Source organism: Macrosteles quadrilineatus, unplaced genomic scaffold, assembly GCF_028750875.1.
Source record: "Macrosteles quadrilineatus isolate MER2022 unplaced genomic scaffold, UCM_ALF_1.0 Scaffold_7__1_contigs__length_78375512, whole genome shotgun sequence".
NCBI classification, from domain to species: Eukaryota; Metazoa; Arthropoda; class Insecta; order Hemiptera; family Cicadellidae; genus Macrosteles; species Macrosteles quadrilineatus.
The window spans coordinates 12,075,938-12,096,825 of record NW_026542600.1 but is presented as its reverse complement, the minus strand read 5'-3'; the positions used below and the strand labels follow the sequence as shown (position 1 = coordinate 12,096,825).

At 33.9% G+C, this 20,888-nt stretch overlaps 1 protein-coding gene across 1 annotated transcript; it reads left to right on the top strand.

Moving 5' to 3' along the window:
• The first annotated feature begins 1,348 nt into the window (after window positions 1–1,348).
• On the top strand, window positions 1,349–19,732 carry LOC128998665 (uncharacterized). Its single transcript, XM_054424891.1, has 8 exons — window positions 1,349–1,377; window positions 3,377–3,427; window positions 5,472–5,534; window positions 6,897–6,965; window positions 12,245–12,337; window positions 15,279–15,436; window positions 18,931–19,011; window positions 19,605–19,732. Exons 2-7 carry the CDS (start codon window positions 3,388–3,390, stop codon window positions 18,985–18,987), a joined length of 480 nt encoding a protein of 159 aa, XP_054280866.1. The 5' UTR covers window positions 1,349–1,377; window positions 3,377–3,387; the 3' UTR covers window positions 18,988–19,011; window positions 19,605–19,732.
• The last annotated feature ends 1,156 nt before the right edge of the window (window positions 19,733–20,888 follow it).

Here is a 20,888-nt window from a genome sequence, read left to right as displayed (position 1 = left end):
AAGTAGGAGGAACATTTCTAATCTCACCCTGCATTAAATATTTTAATTTAACTTTGGAATTTAAAAAAAAACATATTTTGTGATGGTAAATAGCTCTTTAGTGGCTGTTTGAAGCTAACAAAATAAACATTGTTCATATGGAGGGCCAATCCAAAATGGACGTTGGTCTCCACAGACTCCTGTGGAAAACGATTACAAAACCACAAAGAAAATTTCCAATCTCACAGTGCACTAGATATTTAAATTACAAACACTATGGTATATGAAAAAATACTTTAGGATGATAATCAACCCTCCAACAGCTGTTTGAAATAATCCAAGATGGCCACTAGCCTCCAAGAACACAGAGCGTGCCTGCCCTGATAACAAACGAGCATTGTTGGACGACCACGTCGCATCAGCTGGTAGTTCTCGTAGTGGGCGCCACACAGCGCCTCAGCTTGAGTTCGAGCGATCAGCCACATCCGCTCGCCTGCTCTGATAACGAGCATTGTTGGACGACCACGTTGCATCAGCTGGTAGTTCTCGTAGTGGCCACCACAAAGCGCCTCCGCATGAGTGCCAGCGATCAGCCACGTCCGTTATGTCACGGCCGCCTTCAACTCCAGGCCGCGGCCTCTAGTTAAAGTAAAAAAACCTAACAAATCAAGTAAAAAATTACTTAATAAACTGAAAAAAACTACCCAAAAATGTTTGACTTGGCAGATTACAATGTAATCATGTTACGTTTGACCGGGCCGGGGACTCGCGGCTGTGCCCCCCCTGCCACGCCATCTCGCCGGCCCTTTAAATATTACAGCAGACCCAAGACCTAAGCATTCTAATTTAATTGTCAATAAAAGTCAAGACTTTAATTTTAGAATAATTTTATTGTTTGCGCAAAAATCTTTCTACTATAGCATTGAATAAATATTCAATGGTTATAGTATTAAAGTATCTACAACAGTTTTGTCTCTCTATATTCTACTTTAGCATTAATAAAATTTCAAATTAGTCGATTTGCTAGAAATAATAATGTTATATAATTATTTGGCATTTTGTCTCGAGCTAAAGAATTAATTTAATATATTATTGTAAAATGGTTATAATGTAAATACATAGATAAATATCCCCACATAATTGAGGCTCAAATAATTTTGTAGCTGTACGAAAATTCATTGTCATACCAATGTATGTATATACTGTATACATACACACATATATATATATAATCTATACACACACACATGAGAAAATTAGTACGGTACTTTCTCATTCGTTGTTTAGGTTATGCCGCTAAAATGTAAAGAAGAAGAAACTAAGCTTCCTTAGAAGGATGCATTGCGCCATATAGCCCCTTAACCGGTGACCACTGACCAGTACTCGTGTGTGTGAGCGGTAAGTAAAATCAACAATTTACCTAAAATATTAAATAATATAAAAATATTACAGAAGTGACAAGCGCTGGTTAAAGTGAAACTATACAACAGAACCACGGCCGCCTTTACGGCCGCCTCGAAACTGAATTTTTACCATGACCGTAATTTTTAGATCAAGTTCTTGTCCAAGCCCATTTTCTCAACTTTGCCTGTGGGTATAACTCTTTACTGGCTTAAACCTAATCATTCTAACAAGACTTTCCTACATAGGCCTAGTAAGGTTTCATGCCTTAGATAGCCTACTCCTCAATCCTAGGCATATAGGCTACAATAAAGACTTGCTGATGTTGCTAAGGAGTAGCCTAGCCAAGGATGTAAGGATCTAGGCCTAGGCCTAGCTAGAGAGACAGAGATGTAGGCCTAGCCAGATTAATCAGTTCTAAGCAGGAATGTAAGCCTAGCTAGATCTATCAATCCTAAGCTGAGCTGTAGGCCTAGCCAGGTTTACCAGTTCTAGGCAGAGATGTAGGCCTAGCCATGTTCATTACAGTATACTCCCTATTATCCGGACTCCTCGGGACCGAGGCCAGTCCGGATAACTGGGTTTCCGGTTAAACTGACGTCTGTAAAAACTCGTTAAAATGGACCGTTTACTGTGATTTTCGACTTAAATTTAGGAGAGCATTGTATTTAGACACGTGATCACTGGTCTCAAATCTTTCTCACGAGAATAGTCGTTTCAGTACTGCCCACTTCCTACTGATCTAGTCCGGTTAAACCAATGTGCTGATAAAATTGTCCGGTTAAAGTTAGGCCTAATTTCCGCCGAGTGTAGTCCGGTTAAACCGATGTCTGGTTAAAAGGTGTCCAGATAAGAGGGAGTCTAACTTACTGTAGTTCTAGGCAGAGATGTAGGATTAGCCAGGTTTATCAGTCCTAGATAGGGACATAGGCCTGGGTAGGTTTATCACAGATTTAAGTTGCTTAAATGTTATAATTTGATGGTGTCTACATTTAAACAACGAGCTAATTAAGCTAAACTTAATTTAAAGTAGCCCTATTACAATGGTTCTTTTTATTTCTTTTAAACTTTTGCTTTAATTAGGGGTCAAATCAAACGGATTGACATTCTATAGGTCTATGCCAGTTTTTAAGTTACATTAAACACGGTGTTTAGGCCTACCATTTTTATTAATTTTTGAATTTCAGAATTTTAGTTTACATACATACACTGTTAAATGTGGTACTTATTTATGACGAACTGCTTGATTATCCATAGGCCTAACCTTTGTGATTTAATGGAGAGGTGTTTAACTTATTTCATATTATTGTATTTTGTGATGTAAGCCTAGTCATTTAACCCACAGCTTATAAAAGTTTGTACAACGATCGCGAAAAGATAGTCTTTAGGCCTACTATACAAGTAGGTAGTAAATTTAAAACTTCTACGAGTGTCTTAAAGGCTAATTACGCGAGTTGCATACACTACTTTATCTACGGCCATGTTTTAATTAGGCCTAGTTACTAACAATCAATACTCATAACGTCTAAAGAGGTAATGTTTTTGTTTATAACCTCTCATTGCCACTGTGAGGCAACTACTCAATGTCCCAACCACGCAATCATTGTATATTTAATAAACTTAAATTGATAACTTGGTAATTGGTAAGTTGAGTTGAAAATTTAAGTTATGAGCCTTGGCAAGTGATGCAACGAAACATTGTACCAAACACTAATTGCACCTCTCAACAATTAAATTGGCCTGAACAGCGGATTAGATGAAGTTCTAATCATTACAATTTTACTTCTTCTGTCTCATTTGTTCAATCCTTGAACCTCATTGGTCCATTACCCGTGTTGTTATGAGTAAAACTATGCTGTTATGAAAGTAAACAATGCTGTTATTTAAAACTTTTCAATTCTTAGAATTGAACTGAAACGTAACTTAAAAGCATTTTTAAGTCATTTTGCACTTAATTGTCATGATCAGTACAGTATATATTGACTTCTGTTCAAAGGAGGAGTTAAGATGAACGCCAACAATCGACCTTGGAGACCACCTACCCCTGGTAAATATCTTTTCAATTTTTTTCTACCTAGTTTTAGCAAATTTCCTATATAGGAAATAAGCCATTACCTTAGGTCTCATGGTAAAACCTGGACCCCGGGCCGATTTACTTTTTTCGCTTTGAAGTCCCTACATATATAGGCTAAAAACACCATTCGTTCAAATTAATCTATGTACGGTATGTATATATATTTATTTTATTAGTTTACATACTTTTATAACTTATAATCATGACCTTAGTGCCAAAATACGAATAAGTTTAATTAAAAATGAATTTCAGGGTTCTCCGGTTTTTATTATTTTATTTATATATGTTTCCATTAGCATGATAACTCAAGAAAGAATTATCCGATTTACATGAAATTTGGTATATACCTACATTTTATTTGAACCATTTTGCGAACCAGCATGATTTATGGTAACAGGCATTTTATGGAGTAAAAATAGGGGGTTCTCCATAAAAACATAAAATTTGGCAATTTCTTTTCTAACCATAGGTATTGTAGAGCTAAAAAAAAGCAACTAATAATTTTTTATATTTAAGCGTTGTATGCCTAACGGATACAAAATTAATTCCAAAAAAGTGTAAATTTAAACTGAACTTGTAATTTTTTGGGAGAATAAATAAACTGTTGCAGCTGGTATGCAAATGGACATATTTTAATGAAATTTGGAAAATTGGTCCTTAGGCCTACATCATACTAAGCTATATCAATAATATTCCAATACAAACAAGTACATCTTATTACCTTACCTTTAGCAGCAAACCTAAGTAGGTTACTCATCAAAATTAATGATATTTAAATACCGTAGGAAATAAATCTGACAATTTTAAGAAAACAATTTACAGTAGTGGAGTTCTAGCCATGTGAATGGAAATTCGCTTAGTCTGCAGGTTTACTGTGGCGAGGATATTTTTACCATTCAAAACTGATTTTTGAGAGATTTGGATGTTATATTCAAATCTTTAAAATCTCTAATTTTTTATACAACCAGGGTGAGCACTTTTAGAATTTTGCATTACACAACTTAAACATACAACATTGTTTTTGCAGGCTATAGAAATTTGCTACGAATAAAATTGATGACGTAATGTTCAAACTTGGCAATAAAAAAAAAGCTCAAAGAATAATATATTTGCTTCAATAGCCTAAGAGTTTGTAAATAAGCATTTTTGTTAAAACAACTTTCATCCCAGCCTATACCCTAAATACGACCCTTATAAGAGCGGGAGGGTGTCAAACTTGCCAAAATGTCGACCTGCGGATAGTTAGGCTACACTAAATTACTTCAGGCTGCTCAAAACCAACTTATGTTAAGCTGCTGAAAACCAACTTATGAAATCCTATTAAATAATCAAAATTAATCAATTGGGAATTCAAATTATTCAATTTAATCATAAAAAATATATTCAAATATTGAATGAAAGAAGCTATTTTATTTAAGTATTTTTTTCAGTTTAGTGTATCTTGTAGGCCTGCATATTGTCAAGTAACCTGAATTAAATCACAGTAGAACCTCTATTAACTGCCACCGTCGGAACCGGGAGCGAAGGGAGGTGACGGATAACAAAGAGAAGGTGGTTAATCGAGGGTCTACTGTATGCCCATTTGTATTACATGAGTTTACTTGCCTCAGGGTAAATATACAAAACAGCACAGAATTGTATTGTGTTCGATAAACAATTGTGTCAGGTTACTTAGAGTGCACTGAATTAACACAGACCTTTCTCAGTGGTGGCACACCCAGGACAACTCCGACTGAAGGGTATATAGTACTCCCGTAACACTTAGTATAGGCCTAAATAACTTGCGACAAGAGTGGCCAATTACTCCACCAACCAGAAGAAACTTATTTTAATTGTTGGTCGGACACAAAAATTAACTATTTTAATGTCAAGGACTTTTAAACTCCCCTTCCTACCCCCCTTCCTATGACCTTCCTAATCAGGAAATTTAAATATTGTTTTTGTATTGTCGATCTTGTCCTTGTATTGTAATTTCTGTTTTTTTTTATTTTTTAACTGATTTTACAAATTCGTTCAGGTGCTTGGTGGCTTGATGATGATGATGGCAAATGTGTCTGCTTGCGCTGCCTTTTTAATACAGGTAAAGTGTACAAATACATTTGTGTGTCTTTTAGCATGATAACTCTAGCAAAACATATCCAATTTTGATGAAATTGGATACAAACGAGTAAACCTACGTTTATTCAAACAAGTTTAAGGACCAGCATGATGCATGGGAACAAGGTTATAACAGGTAAAAATAGGGGTTTCTCATTTTTGACCACCAAATTATAAAAAATTTCTATTTCTCTATAAAACATTTTTTAGAGCTTTAAAAACAAATAATTTAATATTCTGACCTTTTGTAGTTATTGGTTACAAAGAAAATAGAAAAAATTAAATTTTAAATTTCAATGTTATTCTTATGGGGTATATTGCTTGTTTATACAATATCTTGATTGTTGTTTGAAATATCTTGATCAATTTACAATTTTCTTATATTATTCGAAGTTATCATCATTTAATAACCATTTAACCATCATTTGATAATTAACACACACTTTATAACCCTCCCTGTATCAGCAAACCTAAGCAATCGTTGAACATATTTTGTTATTTAAATTAGGAATCAATCTGACAAGCTCAAGGAAATATCTAATTGAAAATCAAATTAAAACAATGAAAATTCACTTATTCCAGGGTCGTATTTATCTAACGGCGATTGCTGGGGGCCTCACTTAGTGGCTTAATTTTTTGATATGTTTATTTAAGTGATATTCTGTTTTGCCGCGATCACGGGAGATGTGGATGAATCGAAGATCATGCCCCTGCAAACTCGGAATATTCTCGCGATTTCTTCGTGATCGATGGTCGGAGACGAAGATTATGTTTCAACTCTCCCGCCAGATGTTAACTACTTCTCCGTGGTGACAAGAGTCGTTTATGAGCCGCGATTGGAAGAGCGGAACCTACCTTCTGCAGCAAACCTAAGTTCCTGTTAAACTAATTCTATTTAAATAGGGAATAAATGTGATATTTTTAAGAAGGCATTTTAGTGTAGTGTAAATCCAATCAGGCAAATGGCAATTCACTTAGTCCGCAGGTTTGCTGCAGCGGGGGTATATAAATCAACCCGAAAGAAATTAAAAATGTCTGGCCTCTACCTAAGACCCCTTTATACTTTTATTTTAAAAAATTAATTGACTTTTATTTGATTTATTAGTTTAGTCTCCTAGGTCTTTTTCTTGATTGGATTGTTGGAAACAAAAAGGTTAATTCATCGAGATAAAACAATTTAAGTTCCAACCTTTAAAGAATCAGAATATAGAGTGGCCTCTCTCTGGTGAGAGCCGGCCGATACGGCTCTGACTTAGTCTGCAAGTTTTCTGTGGCGAAGTATTCATTTCTTTCTCATTTGTAGTTATTTCTGTATCTGTAATTGGTGCTTTGTTACTTATTTTAGCTGGGACTCCAGGCATCAATTGCTACAGGGACTTACCTAGCCAACTCCCAAACGCAGTTATAAGATTCGGTAAGGGTATTTTTGTATTTTTAAAATTAAGCCTCATTACCTAAATTGATATTAGTGTGCACAAACTTACCTTAGCATGGTCAGGTTATCAAATATACTTTGAAAACTTTAAAACCTCGAATAATCTGTGAATTCTGTCAAGCATGAAAAACCTTGATTGAGCCATGAATTTAGCTGTTATGTCTGAAGAATAGGGATAAGACCGATTCTGATTCTCGATTCAACAAAGTTTTCTATACCAGTGGTATGAGGATCGTCAATGCTAATAATAATTGTTACTTAGATTTAATACCAGTTTCAGAATCTTTCCTGACTACAAATCAAATCAAATTAAAACATTATTAGATTAGACTAACTAAAACATTGTATGAATAGTTAAATACAATTTGGATTGAATAATATCTATCACTGAGAAATTGTACAGAACCTGTTTCATGGAGAAGTTTTGATAATTTTACTAACTTTTTTAAATTGTATACCTATGTTGACTGAATATACAGGGTGTAAATTAAGTCTGGCACACATTTTTTATCTTTTTTTCTATAGTAGATAGAAGAAATCAATTTGCGGGAATGATTAATAACAAATGTTAGGCACTTTTTACAAATTTTGAAAATAATAATTCCCTTAAGGGCAAGGGGGGGTGGGGGGTAACTAAAAATTTTCAAATGACAACCCCCATCTTGTGACCCCTCATTTTAAAGGTCATTGGAAGACAAATCCAAAGATGTGTCTAAAAAATTTTTTTTTGCACCCTATCCAAGATGGCGGTTTAAAATGTACTTAGGGTTGAATGGGTAAATTAGGTATGGCACACATTTCTTATCTTTTTTACTCTTTGTAGATAGAAGGAATTAATTTGCGGGACTGAGTAAAAACAAATGTTTGGCACTTTTTCATAATTTTGAAAAAAAATCCCCTTAAGGGTAAGGTGGGGGTGGGGGGTAACTAAAAATTTTCAAATGACAACCCCCATCTTGTGACCACTCATTTTCAAGGTATTTAGAAGACAAATTTAACGATGTGTCTGAAAAAATTTTTTTTGCATCCTGTCCAAGATGGCGGCTTTAAATGTGCTTGGGGTTAAACGGGTGGGGTCTGGAACACAATTTTATCTTTTTTGCCATTAATAGATAGAACTTATCCACTCGTGGGACTGAGCCAAAATCAGGCACCTTTTTATTTATTTGAAAAAATCCCCTAATGGTAAGGGGGGGGGGGGGCAACTAAAAATTTTCAAAAGACAACCCCCATCTTGTGACCCCTCATTTTAAAGGTATTTGGAAGACAAATTTAACGATGTGTCTGAAAATGTTTTTTTTGCATCCTGTCTAATATGGTGGCTTAAAATGCATTTAGCGTTGAACGGGTGAATTAAGTCTGGAACACCTTTTTTCCTTTATACTCTAATGTTTGATAGTGTAAAAATTGATTACCAATACAATAAAATAGAATACCAAATAATTACAATAATACTACAACCCTACAACAACAAAAACACAATAGCAATCAAAATTAATAGAATTCCTAAACTAAATAATAAATGTAATTGCAATAATCAACTTTACGTACTTGTTAATATTCACAAATGCTCAAACTGATGCCCAAGAGAAACTTGACAGAGCCCCAACCGATTGTAAAATTCGTTTACCACCCTGGACAGCGTTTCTTCATTAATAGATCGTGCTTCCATTATTATTCTTGCTGTGAGATCCTGGATGTTTTCTGGGCGGTTAACAAATACTCTACTTTTTAGGTGGCCCCACAAAAAGTAGTCTAACGGCGTCAAGTCGGGTGATCTGGCAGGCCATTCAATAGCTCCCCGCCTCCCTATCCAACGATCTGGAAAAACTTCGTCCAAGTAATTTCGGACTTCAGCATTATAGTGAGGTGGTGCGCCATCTTGCTGAAACCAAATGTTCTCGTTGACAACATTTTCTTCGTCTTCCGGAGGAAACTCATGGGCAATGGCAGGTACTATCGACTCTCGCAGTAACTCCAGATAACGGTTTCCGTTTAGATTTCCTTCGATCACGAATGGCCCTATTAATTTGGTCCCGACAATGCCTGCCCAAACATTGACTTTTTGGGGATTTTGAGTATGGCATTCTTGAGCCCAATGAGGATTTTCAGGAGACCAATACCTATAGTTTTGTCTGTTCACGTGACCATGAAGACTAAATGAAGCCTCATCTGAAAATACAATTCTATTTTTGAACATTGGATCCAAAGTACACCGTTGCATCATGAGTTCACAGAATTCAATCCTGCGGTCAAAATCGTCCTCGTTCAATTCATGTATTAACTGAACCTTAAAAGGATGAAACTTCTCGGCTTTAAGGGCTTTGTGGACCGACATGTGACTTATCCCAAAGTCATTTCCAATCCTACGTGTCGATGTGTGATGATTTTCTTCAACGCTAAGAAGTATATTCAGTCTAGTTTCTTCAGTGAGTACAGATTTTGGCCTACCACTTCTTGGTTTACTTGCAACATCCCCCGTTTCAGCAAACTTATTACATATCTTAGATACTGTAGCTCGATTAATTTGGCGATCAGGGTACAAGTTGTTAAAAATATCACACGCTTCAAGTTGAGTCCGTTTTTTATCTCCATAGCCAACAATGACAAGTATTTCTATCTTCTGTTTTGTTGTTAACAACGCCATGTTAAATAAAAATAATAAAAGATGTACTTACGACTACTCCAAAGAAACTACCTACACAGACTGAAGGGGAATAAGGAAAAACTGATAAGATTGTTACCTGATTAGCCTGCAGTCTTAAGAAAGAGGATAGGAATTCCAAGTGAGTGCAACGTCCAAACCTGGAATCTCAATTATCAGATTTATTTACTAAGTGATAAGAGCTACATAAGTTTGTTTATTGCAGTTCGTCCTATTGTCCAAGTTTTTCTGATATAAACTATTAAATCTATTATAACTTTATTTTTGGTAAAAAAAAAATAAAAATGTGTTTCAGACGTAATTTACTTGTTCAACCCTAAGCACATTTTAAGCCGCCATATTGGACAGGGTGCTTAAAAAACATTTTTAGACACATTGTTAAATTGGTCTCTCAAATACCTTTAAAATGAGAGGTCACAAGATGGGGGTTGTCATTTGAAAATTTTTAGTTGCCCCCCCCCCTTACCATTAGGGGTTTTTTTCAAATAAATAAAAAGGTGCCTAATTTTGGCTCAGTCCCACGAGTGGATAAGTTCTATCTATTAATGACAAAAAAGATAAAATTGTGTTCCAGACCCCACCCGTTTAACCCCAAGCACATTTAAAGCCGCCATCTTGGACAGGATGCAAAAAAGATTTTTTCAGACACATCGTTAAATTTGTCTTCCAAATACCTTGAAAATGAGTGGTCACAAGATGGGGGTTGTCATTTGAAAATTTTTAGTTACCCCCCACCCCCACCTTACCCTTAAGGGGATTTTTTTTCAAAATTATGAAAAAGTGTCAAACATTTGTTCTTACTCAGTCCCGCAAATTAATTCCTTCTATCTACAAAGAGTAAAAAAGATAAGAAATGTGTGCCATACCTAATTTACCCATTGAACCCTAAGTACATTTTAAACCGCCATCTTGGATAGGGTGCAAAAAAAAATTTTTTAGACACATCTTTGGATTTGTCTTCCAATGACCTTTAAAATGAGGGGTCACAAGATGGGGGTTGTCATTTGAAAATTTTTAGTTACCCCCCACCCCCCCTTGCCCTTAAGGGAATTATTATTTTCAAAATTTGTAAAAAGTGCCTAACATTTGTTATTAATCATTCCCGCAAATTGATTTCTTCTATCTACTATAGAAAAAAAGATAAAAAATGTGTGCCAGACTTAATTTACACCCTGTATAGTTGTTCATTTGTGAGTTGGTATATTGGTGAATAAAAAGGTATTGTTTATTATAAAAATATATTGTCAACATTTTAGTTTATAGTTGGGAATATTTAGGACTTGAAGGACTTAAGCTTTTTAAAACAGCTTCCGAGTGGTAGCAGATAAGTTTTAAAGAGGCCAATTTTGATAATTAAAAAAATGATTTCTATTGGTGGAAGTATAATTTTGTATTCACCACCATTGCCATGAGACTTTTGTATCGCTTGTCACTCATTGTGCCATTTTTATACTTCAAATCGTTATAATTTGTTTTAAGATCCAACTATTTTATCGTTGGTGAGGACTATTCCAAATTTATTTTAGTTTGGGGCTTAGTTAGTGACATGGAATAGAATAACAATAATGACTGTAGTGTAGCATTTTGGAAGGAACTTAGCCTCAAAATTCTGCTTGACCCCTTTTTTGCACTATTTTATTGATGGAGTATCCAGGTACTTTACCCTGTTTTTCCCCTCCATTTGGTAATACTGAAGGCAGACTAACAGTTTGGTTTAGTGCTGCTAACAGTCAGGTTCTTGTAAAACTACCTCTACGACGACTGAGACCCAGTACACGCTATAATATGCCTATCATTTGAATGAAACTAAACTTTTGCACATTCATCGACAAAGCACATTATGCTCTCGCAACTGGCGCAGCGGCTGACCATGGCACAACCACAGTGGACCTGTTAAAATAAAAAAAAAAACTGTATGATTGAAAAAAAGATCAATCCTTATTTGACACACGTGTCTTTAAGTATTGAAAAAAAAAAAAAAAACGATACCGAAGTACTCAAACTGACACATTCACTCACAGCAGCATAATGATCATCTGTTCCTGCAATCGAGATGACATGAATTTTCAAGCGATTGCTATAATATACTGAGATTCCCCTATCAAAATAATCCAAATATAAAAAAAATCACCAAGAAAACTCGAATAAAAAAGTTTAGTGATTTATTTAATAGACCTTTTTGGTTAAATTTAAACTTTTGAAACTATTATTGTGTATTTGAATCACAGCCTATCAGACTGTCTGAGCTGGTCCGCTACAGTTCTTCCTGTACTCAGCCTAAGAAACTTAGCATTATCGATCGCAGTAATTTAAATAAGCAAAATTCAAGTCAAGTTTGAGAATGGATCCTGATATTTCATTCGCTTTATGTTAACCCTTTCACTTAGCACATTCACTTCTAACACTGATTTTCACCTAAAAATTCAACTGCTTAGCACAGTCAGAGCTTTAGTAGTTTTGAAAAAATGGTGTTGAGTTCTTTATATTTTGCAAACCAACCTGGCTGTTAGCAGAGTCAAAACAATATTTGCTAATGCCTAGCTTGACAAATTACATGCTAATATATTACTTTTCTTTTCAATATATTTTCCAGATTATGTATGTGAATGGATGGCGAATGACAACCACCCATCGTGCCCCTGTACCCCTGTATTGTACGATTATGACTCAGACGGGGAAAGAGAGGGTAAGTCCATTTAGTCATACATTCTTATATTTTTGAAATACAAGGAACTTATAAGTAGCCTACTATACTCTTGCTCTTACTCTGATGACCAATTATTCTTACCCCAAGTGGTCCTTGGCCTCCACATCACCATGTCTCTTGCAGTATCTTTATTGATTTCCATCCTGGCCACATCTTTCTTTACTTCATCCGTCCAGCCTCCTCGGTCCAGTTTCTTTGGTCTCACTCGTGGTCTTCTCCCCAGTGGGTAACTTTTCCATATTTGAAATAATGTGCTAGTTTCCTCTCTTCTAATAATGTGGCCCATACAGCGAAGCCTCCTGCTTTTAGCCTCTGCAATTATATCTGGCTCCTTGAACAGGTCTCCTAGTGCCTAATTATGTTTAATTCTCCATACATCTCCTTCTTTAGTAGGGCCAAAGATTTTGCGCAGGACTTTATTTTCAAAAGTAATTAGTTTTTCCCCATGTTTTTATCCATAACCAAGGTTTCAGCTCCATAAAGAAGAACAGGTCTTATGATAGTTTTGTAGATTTTAAGTTTAGTGTGATGAGACAATAATCTTGATGATAATAATATGTTTAGAGCACTTCAACTTGCTAGATTTATTCTGTTCTTTATTTCTACTCCTAAATATTTAAAAGACTCAACTTGTTCATACTGTTGATCTATTTCTGTTATGTTCTCCACGTTCTCGGCTCCCCTTCCAAATCTGACAAGTTTTGTTTTGTTGTCAATTATTTTCAGGCCCATTGCCCTTGTTTCTCTTTTAAGGACTTCAAACATTTCCTGGAGTTCTTCTCTGATCTCTGCAAGCGCAAGCAGTAGCAAAGGCGAGCACGCTTATCTTCCTTCCAATTCGTATGCCATATTCTGTATTCTTCAGCTTTTTAAGTGCTCCCTACTATGGCCTACTATGATGACTAAAGTAAATTAATTGAGAACCCTTAATATTAGTGCAGTGATCATATGTTCTGTGCCGATCAACATGTTCATTTTCGTTCAATCATTCTCTCTTTAGTATGTATAAAAAAATGAATCCGTCTCTATTTAAGGGCCAAATAAACTTTGATATGATGTGACACTTAAAATACCTTAGAGGCTAGCGGCCATCTTGTATAGTTTTAAACAGCTGCTGAAGAGTTATTTATCATCCAAAAATATTTTTTAGTAACCAAAGTGATTACAATTACTTAAATACCTAGGGCACTGTGAGATTAGAAATGTTCTTTGTAGTTTTTCAATCCTTTTATGAAATGAGTTAGAACGTCTTAAGATCCAAGGACTCTAATTTGTCTACAATCTTTCTAATCGTACATGTTATTTTGCCAGTAGATTATCATGTTTCAACAAATCATCCCTCAATTTGTCAGTTGATTTAATTCAACTGTGTCTATGTATTTTTCCCTCAACATTACAATCAACTGTACAAAATTAATATATTATATTACCTGCCTTTTTTGTTCTTCAAATTTAAATATTAAGAAAAAAACGTCTGAACATCATCTTGAACATCTGTTATAATTGGTCTATAAAGCACAATGATTGTGGCATATTTGTTGGATACTGTATACAATTATTTTCACATTTCAGTATTCAAATTTAAATTTTAACATAAAATGATATAGGCACAATTAACTACAAGGTTCTGCTACTAATCATCTCTGTTTTCTTGCTAGCTGGTCAGGCATTGATTGTCTCTAGGTTAAATAAATATAACACTATCCTATACTAATTTCAACCGATTAGAGGCTAAATTCGTAATCTGTTTATTTCTGAATCCCTTCCACTCTTGTGCAGGCCTATTGATAATTAAAATTGTAGTTTGGTATGAAATACTACTGAGATAAAGAAAGATTTGTAAAATTATAGTTACCTAACATTTATTTTATTCTAAATGGCTTAATGTGTTTGGTTATTTATGTGTTTTTCAATCAAATGCTTACAATCTATTTGTTAGCAGAGTGTGTTGCCTTTATAAATCACCCTGACCAGAATAGCAATCTGGAAGATTGGTTAAACTTGTTTCGATTTTACTATTTTAATTTCTATCAATTCTTGTTTCATTACATAATCTTTCATCCCAGGTACTGAGTGAAATGTCCAAAACGATTTGCTTACACTACAAAATCGTGAATTATTTGACTACAATATTAATTATTAATATTAAATATTAATTTGCTTTATTTGTTGCTTGATTCACCTAGTGGCGAAATGTGCACAGGTCTATATTGACAATTCCAAAACTCAGACAGCCAATTAGGTAAATAATAGTGGAACCTTAATTTATATCAAAGAGACACCATCTTGGAGTTGAATTAAGCTTTAAATCTTTCAGCAAATGCTTTGAAATTCTTTTCTGGAACACTCAGAAACCCTGGGGTAATCTTCATTGCTCAGTACATATAAATCATTCCCTTTAGTTAAATATACATCCTTGATACAGTAGAACCTCGATAACAAGACTCTCGATAACAAGAACCTTGATAACAAGTCACCCTTGATAACAAGGGTCATTTTCGAATACCCCTGAAATAATTTTAACCCTAATCATATGTTATTGAAAACCTCGATAAGAAGTCAACCTTGATAACAAGTTTTATTTTATAATCCTTATGAGTGTCTTGTTATCAAGGTTCTTCTGTATTAAATTTAAACTATTATTCACCCAAAATAATACAAAATCCCCATTCATATTGTTACTTTTGATTGATCCATGTTTTAAATGTGTTCATAAATACTCTAAAATAATAATAAAAGTATTCTAATGTAGAGTATATTTCCCATACATTTTCAAGTCAGATTTCAGTCATCATTCATGTTATTGATTTCACAGTGAACTTGAATTATTTCAAATTTTACTTAAATTTCTTCTTATTTTATATGCCTTCCGATTTTGCACTTGAGGTTTTAATAACATTTTGTATTTTTTTTCTTGCAGCTAAATATCCAAAGTATTCACTGGAGCATCGGGTTGTTTGGGATCCAGACGGAAGATCAGAAAGATATGTAAAGAAAACAAAACCAGAAGGATCTAATCCTGCTCCTAACAGCTCTACAGTCCAGCAACTACAGTTTCCTTCTAACCCTTGGAACGCTGTAAGCGTAGTAATATTGTATACAATTTTTTAGAAGCTAAGCCTACCCAAAATATAGTTTTGGTTTACCATATTTAGTTATAATATGATAATATGAACCCCCTTTTAGGGAATTTCCCATATAGGGCATAATCTGTTACCGTATGTCTCATGGTAAGACCTAAATCCGGGAATGCATATACAATATACATTTGTGTGTCTGTTAGCAAGTTGACTCTAGCAAAAATGATCCGATTTTGTTGAAATTTGGTACAACCGTGTAAACCTACGTTTATTCGAGTTCGCGAACCATCATAATCAGACAATGGGAAATGGGGTTTTATGGGGTAAAAATTAATTTTTCCCATTTTCGACCCAAAAAACAAAAAATTTCTCTTCAAACCATTTTGTAGAGCTTAAATAAAGAAATAATTTTGTACATTGAAGCATTGTTGTATGCCAAACGGTTATAGAGATAGTAAAAAAATTGTAAATTTAAAATTCCCATATAGAGAATTAATAAACTGTTGTAGTTTGCTTGTTTATGGATATTATAATATATATCTTATTTTAATAAAATTTGGCAATTTTGTTTATTTCATACTAAGCTATCAACATTTCAATAAAAAAAACACACCTCAATATCTTCCCTGTAGCAGAAAACCTAAGTACTGACTAAAATCAATGTTTTTAAAATAGGAAATAAATCTGTCATTTTTGAGGGAATATTTTAGTAGAAATCCAGCCGGGTAAATGGAAATTGGCTTAGTCTGCAGGTTTGCTGCGGCGGGGGTATTTAACTATATTTTAATCTCATTAATTTTAGCGAATTTTGTACTGTTCTTAGACCCGGGACGGATTTACTATTTAATTCTAATGTCCCTAGAGGTTAAATCCACTATTAGTTCAAATTGCTATGTATGTGTGTCCATAAATGCAATAACTTGAGTAATTTTCTCTTCAGATTTTCATGACATTTGGGTTGAAGGTGTAGGTCTGGATAAACCTGAATAAGTTTACAAACCAACATGTTTGGACCATGGGAAGAGGGCCTTATGGGGGTGAAAATTGAGTTTTCCTGTGTTTTACCCTGAAAACATAAAATTTCCCAACTTTACCTTATAATATTAACACTTAGTAAAAAAAAAAAAAAAAAAAAAAACACCTTATACCTTCTCAATAGCACCAAACTTAAGTACTTATTAAATCTAGCGCTATTTAAATGGGAATTAAATATGTCTTGTTTATGAAAATATTTTAGTATGAATCCAATTAGATAAATTGAAATTCCGATCAGTATAAAATTTGATCTTTATTTTCTAATGCTATTTATATTTCAATGTCTCTATAAAGGAGTTCGAGCATGATACTTGGTTTTGCTTGAATTTTGAAATGGAATAAACAAGCACAAAAAACGCAAAACTTTAGGCCTACAGTATTCACAAAACATTAGAATATTTCACCGTCAGAGGATTTTCCATTTATTGTTTTCTGTGTTTTATGGTTACACAGTACTGTGTGCGGTTTTTTGTGTTTCTAGCTTTGCCTGGGTCTTAGTACTGTTCTTATTATGTTTAAATATACTTTCTCACCATATACGTAATAAAAAATGTGTTAATACTGAAGAAAAATGTCCACAAAAGTGTTTTAGATATAGTTAAAGACTGTCCTATCTTTCAGGGGCGTACCCAGGGATACAGTTTGGGGGGCCCTCCCCGGGTCAAGGGGGGTCCCCATGGTCTTCCCTGGGAGAATTTTAGGCAAATATAAACCTGAAAAACATGTTTTAAAACTACCTTAAAATGTATTATGAGAATTTGTTTTTTCATTGATACCAAACCTAAATCAGTAAATCTTTTCATTAATAGCCTTCATAAATCCATACAACTACTACCATAGTTATGTTTGCAAATAATGTAAAGTTGTATTACATTAGTATTATAGTATACTATTTCAACATTCTTTTTTACATCTATATTCTCTTTAATTCAAAAGAACAAAGTGAATACAAAACATCAATCTTTAGTCTCTAGTTATCACTTGTATCTCATTAGATTGATTAAACATGACCAAGTCAACGTTGTGGATTTGTAGGTATTTGCCTAATATTTAGAATGCATTGGAAATAAATAAAACATTGAGTTTATATTTTATTTTTATTTGAGGTTATTTGTAAACATATTAGTCCTATTGAAAATTCCCAACAAATACATTACTTCTGTGGCCATTGAAAACCTAGGCAGTCTTTGGCTTTGCCAACCATGTGCCTCCAGGATCCTCTGTCTTCTGCCAGCTCCAGGTCTGCTTTCATACTCTTTAGACTTTCTGTAACCTCGTCAATCTATCCCAGTGGTCTCCTGCCCACCGGAGTACCTCTTATCACTTGCTTTACCATCTCTCTCACCTCGGCATTGAATTTGGCCCAGCCATCTCAGCCTTCTACTGTTCACCATTCCCACAATACCTGCTTCCCTACAGACACACTTTGTTTTATGTATTCATTTAAAATATGAGGTCCATTTTTCTGTGCTTGAGTATTAGAATACCTTTCTACAACTTCTTCAGCATTTAATTGGATTTTTTTATGGGTGCTTATGCTCAAGGCTGCTAACCCAATCAATCTTGATTCGGAAGTGGTGGACATTAGTCAAGTCTTTACTTCTAAGTCTAGAAATGAGTATTATGCTTCAGCTTCTTTGACCATATGCACTCGTGACAATTCCAGTAACCTTCTTACATTTGGATCATTATCACAAAATAGAAGGGCATGAAGTGAACTAAGTAGACCTAAAGTCTTGGTCTTTGAAATCTCTGGTCTCTCTGAAATCACCGTATTCGATGAGTCTTCAGTTCTTTTAACTTTGAAAACAAACCCATCTAAAGAATTAGCTCCTCTTTTGAGGTTATTTTTACTTGCCATAATAATGTGAACATTAAAACACTGTACACAGTATGAATTATTTGTAAAAACAAAATACAGTACTGACAAAAAAGTGACAGACGACTTAGGCAAGGCAAGGTAAGTGTGGTCGTGGTGGTAGGCCTAGGCTGTCAACCTACGTATGCCACAATACTGAAAGTACCTACGTGTTTATGTTGCCAACCGCAAGCACCAATTTACCTGTCAGTGAATTCATAGAACTTATTAAACATGCACTCTAAATTTTCCCAGCGACAGCCTTTGAATGTTTAAAACTATTTTGGAATTATCACTTTCTCACAAACAACAACGTTCCTCGTGATGTGTTATTCCATAAGAAAAAGTTTCCATTTCCTAAATAAAATGTATGTTTTCAAAGGGTAAGCCTCTGCTAGTTTTTTTACAAAAATTATGAAACCTAGCCACCAACACATCAAACACATCAACACATCAAAATCTGTGCTGCCATCCATTGAATTGAAAATGGCAGGAATAAGGTCAGCTTGAAACTGGTTTAAGTACTGATGCAACTGTTAATAGATGACAAAAAATACTTTTTAATAACAATTTTTTAAATATTTTGTACATTTTTACAGGTGCTTGGTGAAAACAATGCAAAACCGATGGAAACTGACAGTGAAATGGAAACTTAGATTTTTTATAACTAACATTGTATGGTAAGTATTTGAGAAAATATATAAGTGTTCCAAACAAACAAGTTTCACAACTTGCAGCTCAAGGTCCATAAGATGTTTTCTTGTTAAGCTATTTACATTTCTTACTTCTATTGGATATTAAAAATACCTAAAAACGTAATCTAGTTACTAGTTTTTATATTTAAAAAATTATTGTTTTACACCAAAGACAAATTACATAACTTCAAACTCTACACAAGAAAGTTTTGTATTAAAGTATAGTGTATTTTCCCTTCACATACAAACAATTCAATGATGTATTATGTATAAATAAAGCCATAAATAAGAAAATATATGTATGAATAAGAAACAGTTCCCATTTCCTAAATGAGATGTATGTTTTCAAAGGGTAAGCCGCTGCTAGCTTTTTACAAAAATTAGCCACCATACCATTGCATCAAAATCTGTGAATGCCTGTCCATTTAAATAAAAATGGCAGGAATAAGATCGGTTTCAAACTGGTTTAAGTACTGATGCAACTGTTAATAGATGACAAAAGACTTTTTTTGATAATTTTTTAAAAATATTTTGTACATAATATAAATTTTTTGTTAAATATTATTGTATTTTTTCAGATCTGAAATCGAACCCAGTGCCAGTTACTTTTAGAGGTGTATTGACATAAATAAAAAAATATGAATTTCAGTAATGTACATGAAAGTGAAAATAAAATTATTTTACATTATACAACACTTAGCATTAAACTGGATATGTCTAAAAATGTTAAGAGTTGTAAATTTAAAAAAATTACAGATTATTTCTTGTCAAAGTTATACAAGTCATAAAAGTAAAACATTTTTCACTAATTTTCATTGCATATAATAAAAAATTTAAGCTATATTACATTGTGAAATGTTTAACTTCCGAGTTTACAATCTCTGTCCAAGTGTAAAGTAGTGTTATTTTTCATCTCTTACACAGTAGTGCTTGGCTTTAATGAGTTAAACGTAATTCGTTTGTCAGTTAGTCTTTTATCTTAAGAGCAGTGATTGTTGGGAGTGCTCATTACCGGTATTTTTATAGTTATAGCTTTATTACGTATAATGTTTTATATATTATTGTATAGTTGTATATTATACAGTTGTAACTTTACTTTCTTAGCAGTACACTTTATCAGTTTTACTCAATGTATCATTGTTAAGAATGGTTTATCTGTAATTACCTTTACAATTTTTTTTTGTTGAATTTTGGGGACTAGCTTATATTTCTGGTCAGTATCTCGTTTGGTTCCTCATACAAAAGCTCAAGAATTGTAGCTGCAGTGTTTATTACTTCATTGGTTATATTTTGAAAATTGTTTTGGGACTATAAGCACTTGTTGGGGGACTATAAGCAATAGTTTAAACATTTGTTGAAGATGCTATTCACCACTTTAAATTTCTATATTAGTTTTGTTTATTAATTAAGGTCAAACAAATTTTCAATTTTAACAATGTGCATATTATTGGATCCAAGCATGGTTTTTTAAATCTATCTGTTGTCATTTTGGGTTTTATAAAAAGTTCTTCGTGTTGTGTATTTGCATAAAATTAAAAATGTTAAAATATGTATTGTCTTTTATTTCATCTTAACACTTTGAAAATCTGAAATAATGGTATGAATACCACAACCAGATTTGAAAAAACACTAGTCAGGCTAAAGCAGAGCACCTCATCTAGGCTATTGTTGTTTTTGCTGAGTGATGGTAACCAATAGGTCATGTACTTTGATGTCAGATGTACTTTGATACATCAACTAATGGCACAGTATTCCTTAGTACATAATATAGCCTACGGTACTTAAATGTGCATTACACAGTAACACATCCTCGTGTAAATCTTCAATTTGTATCTTGCAAAACATATAACTCACATCAGCAA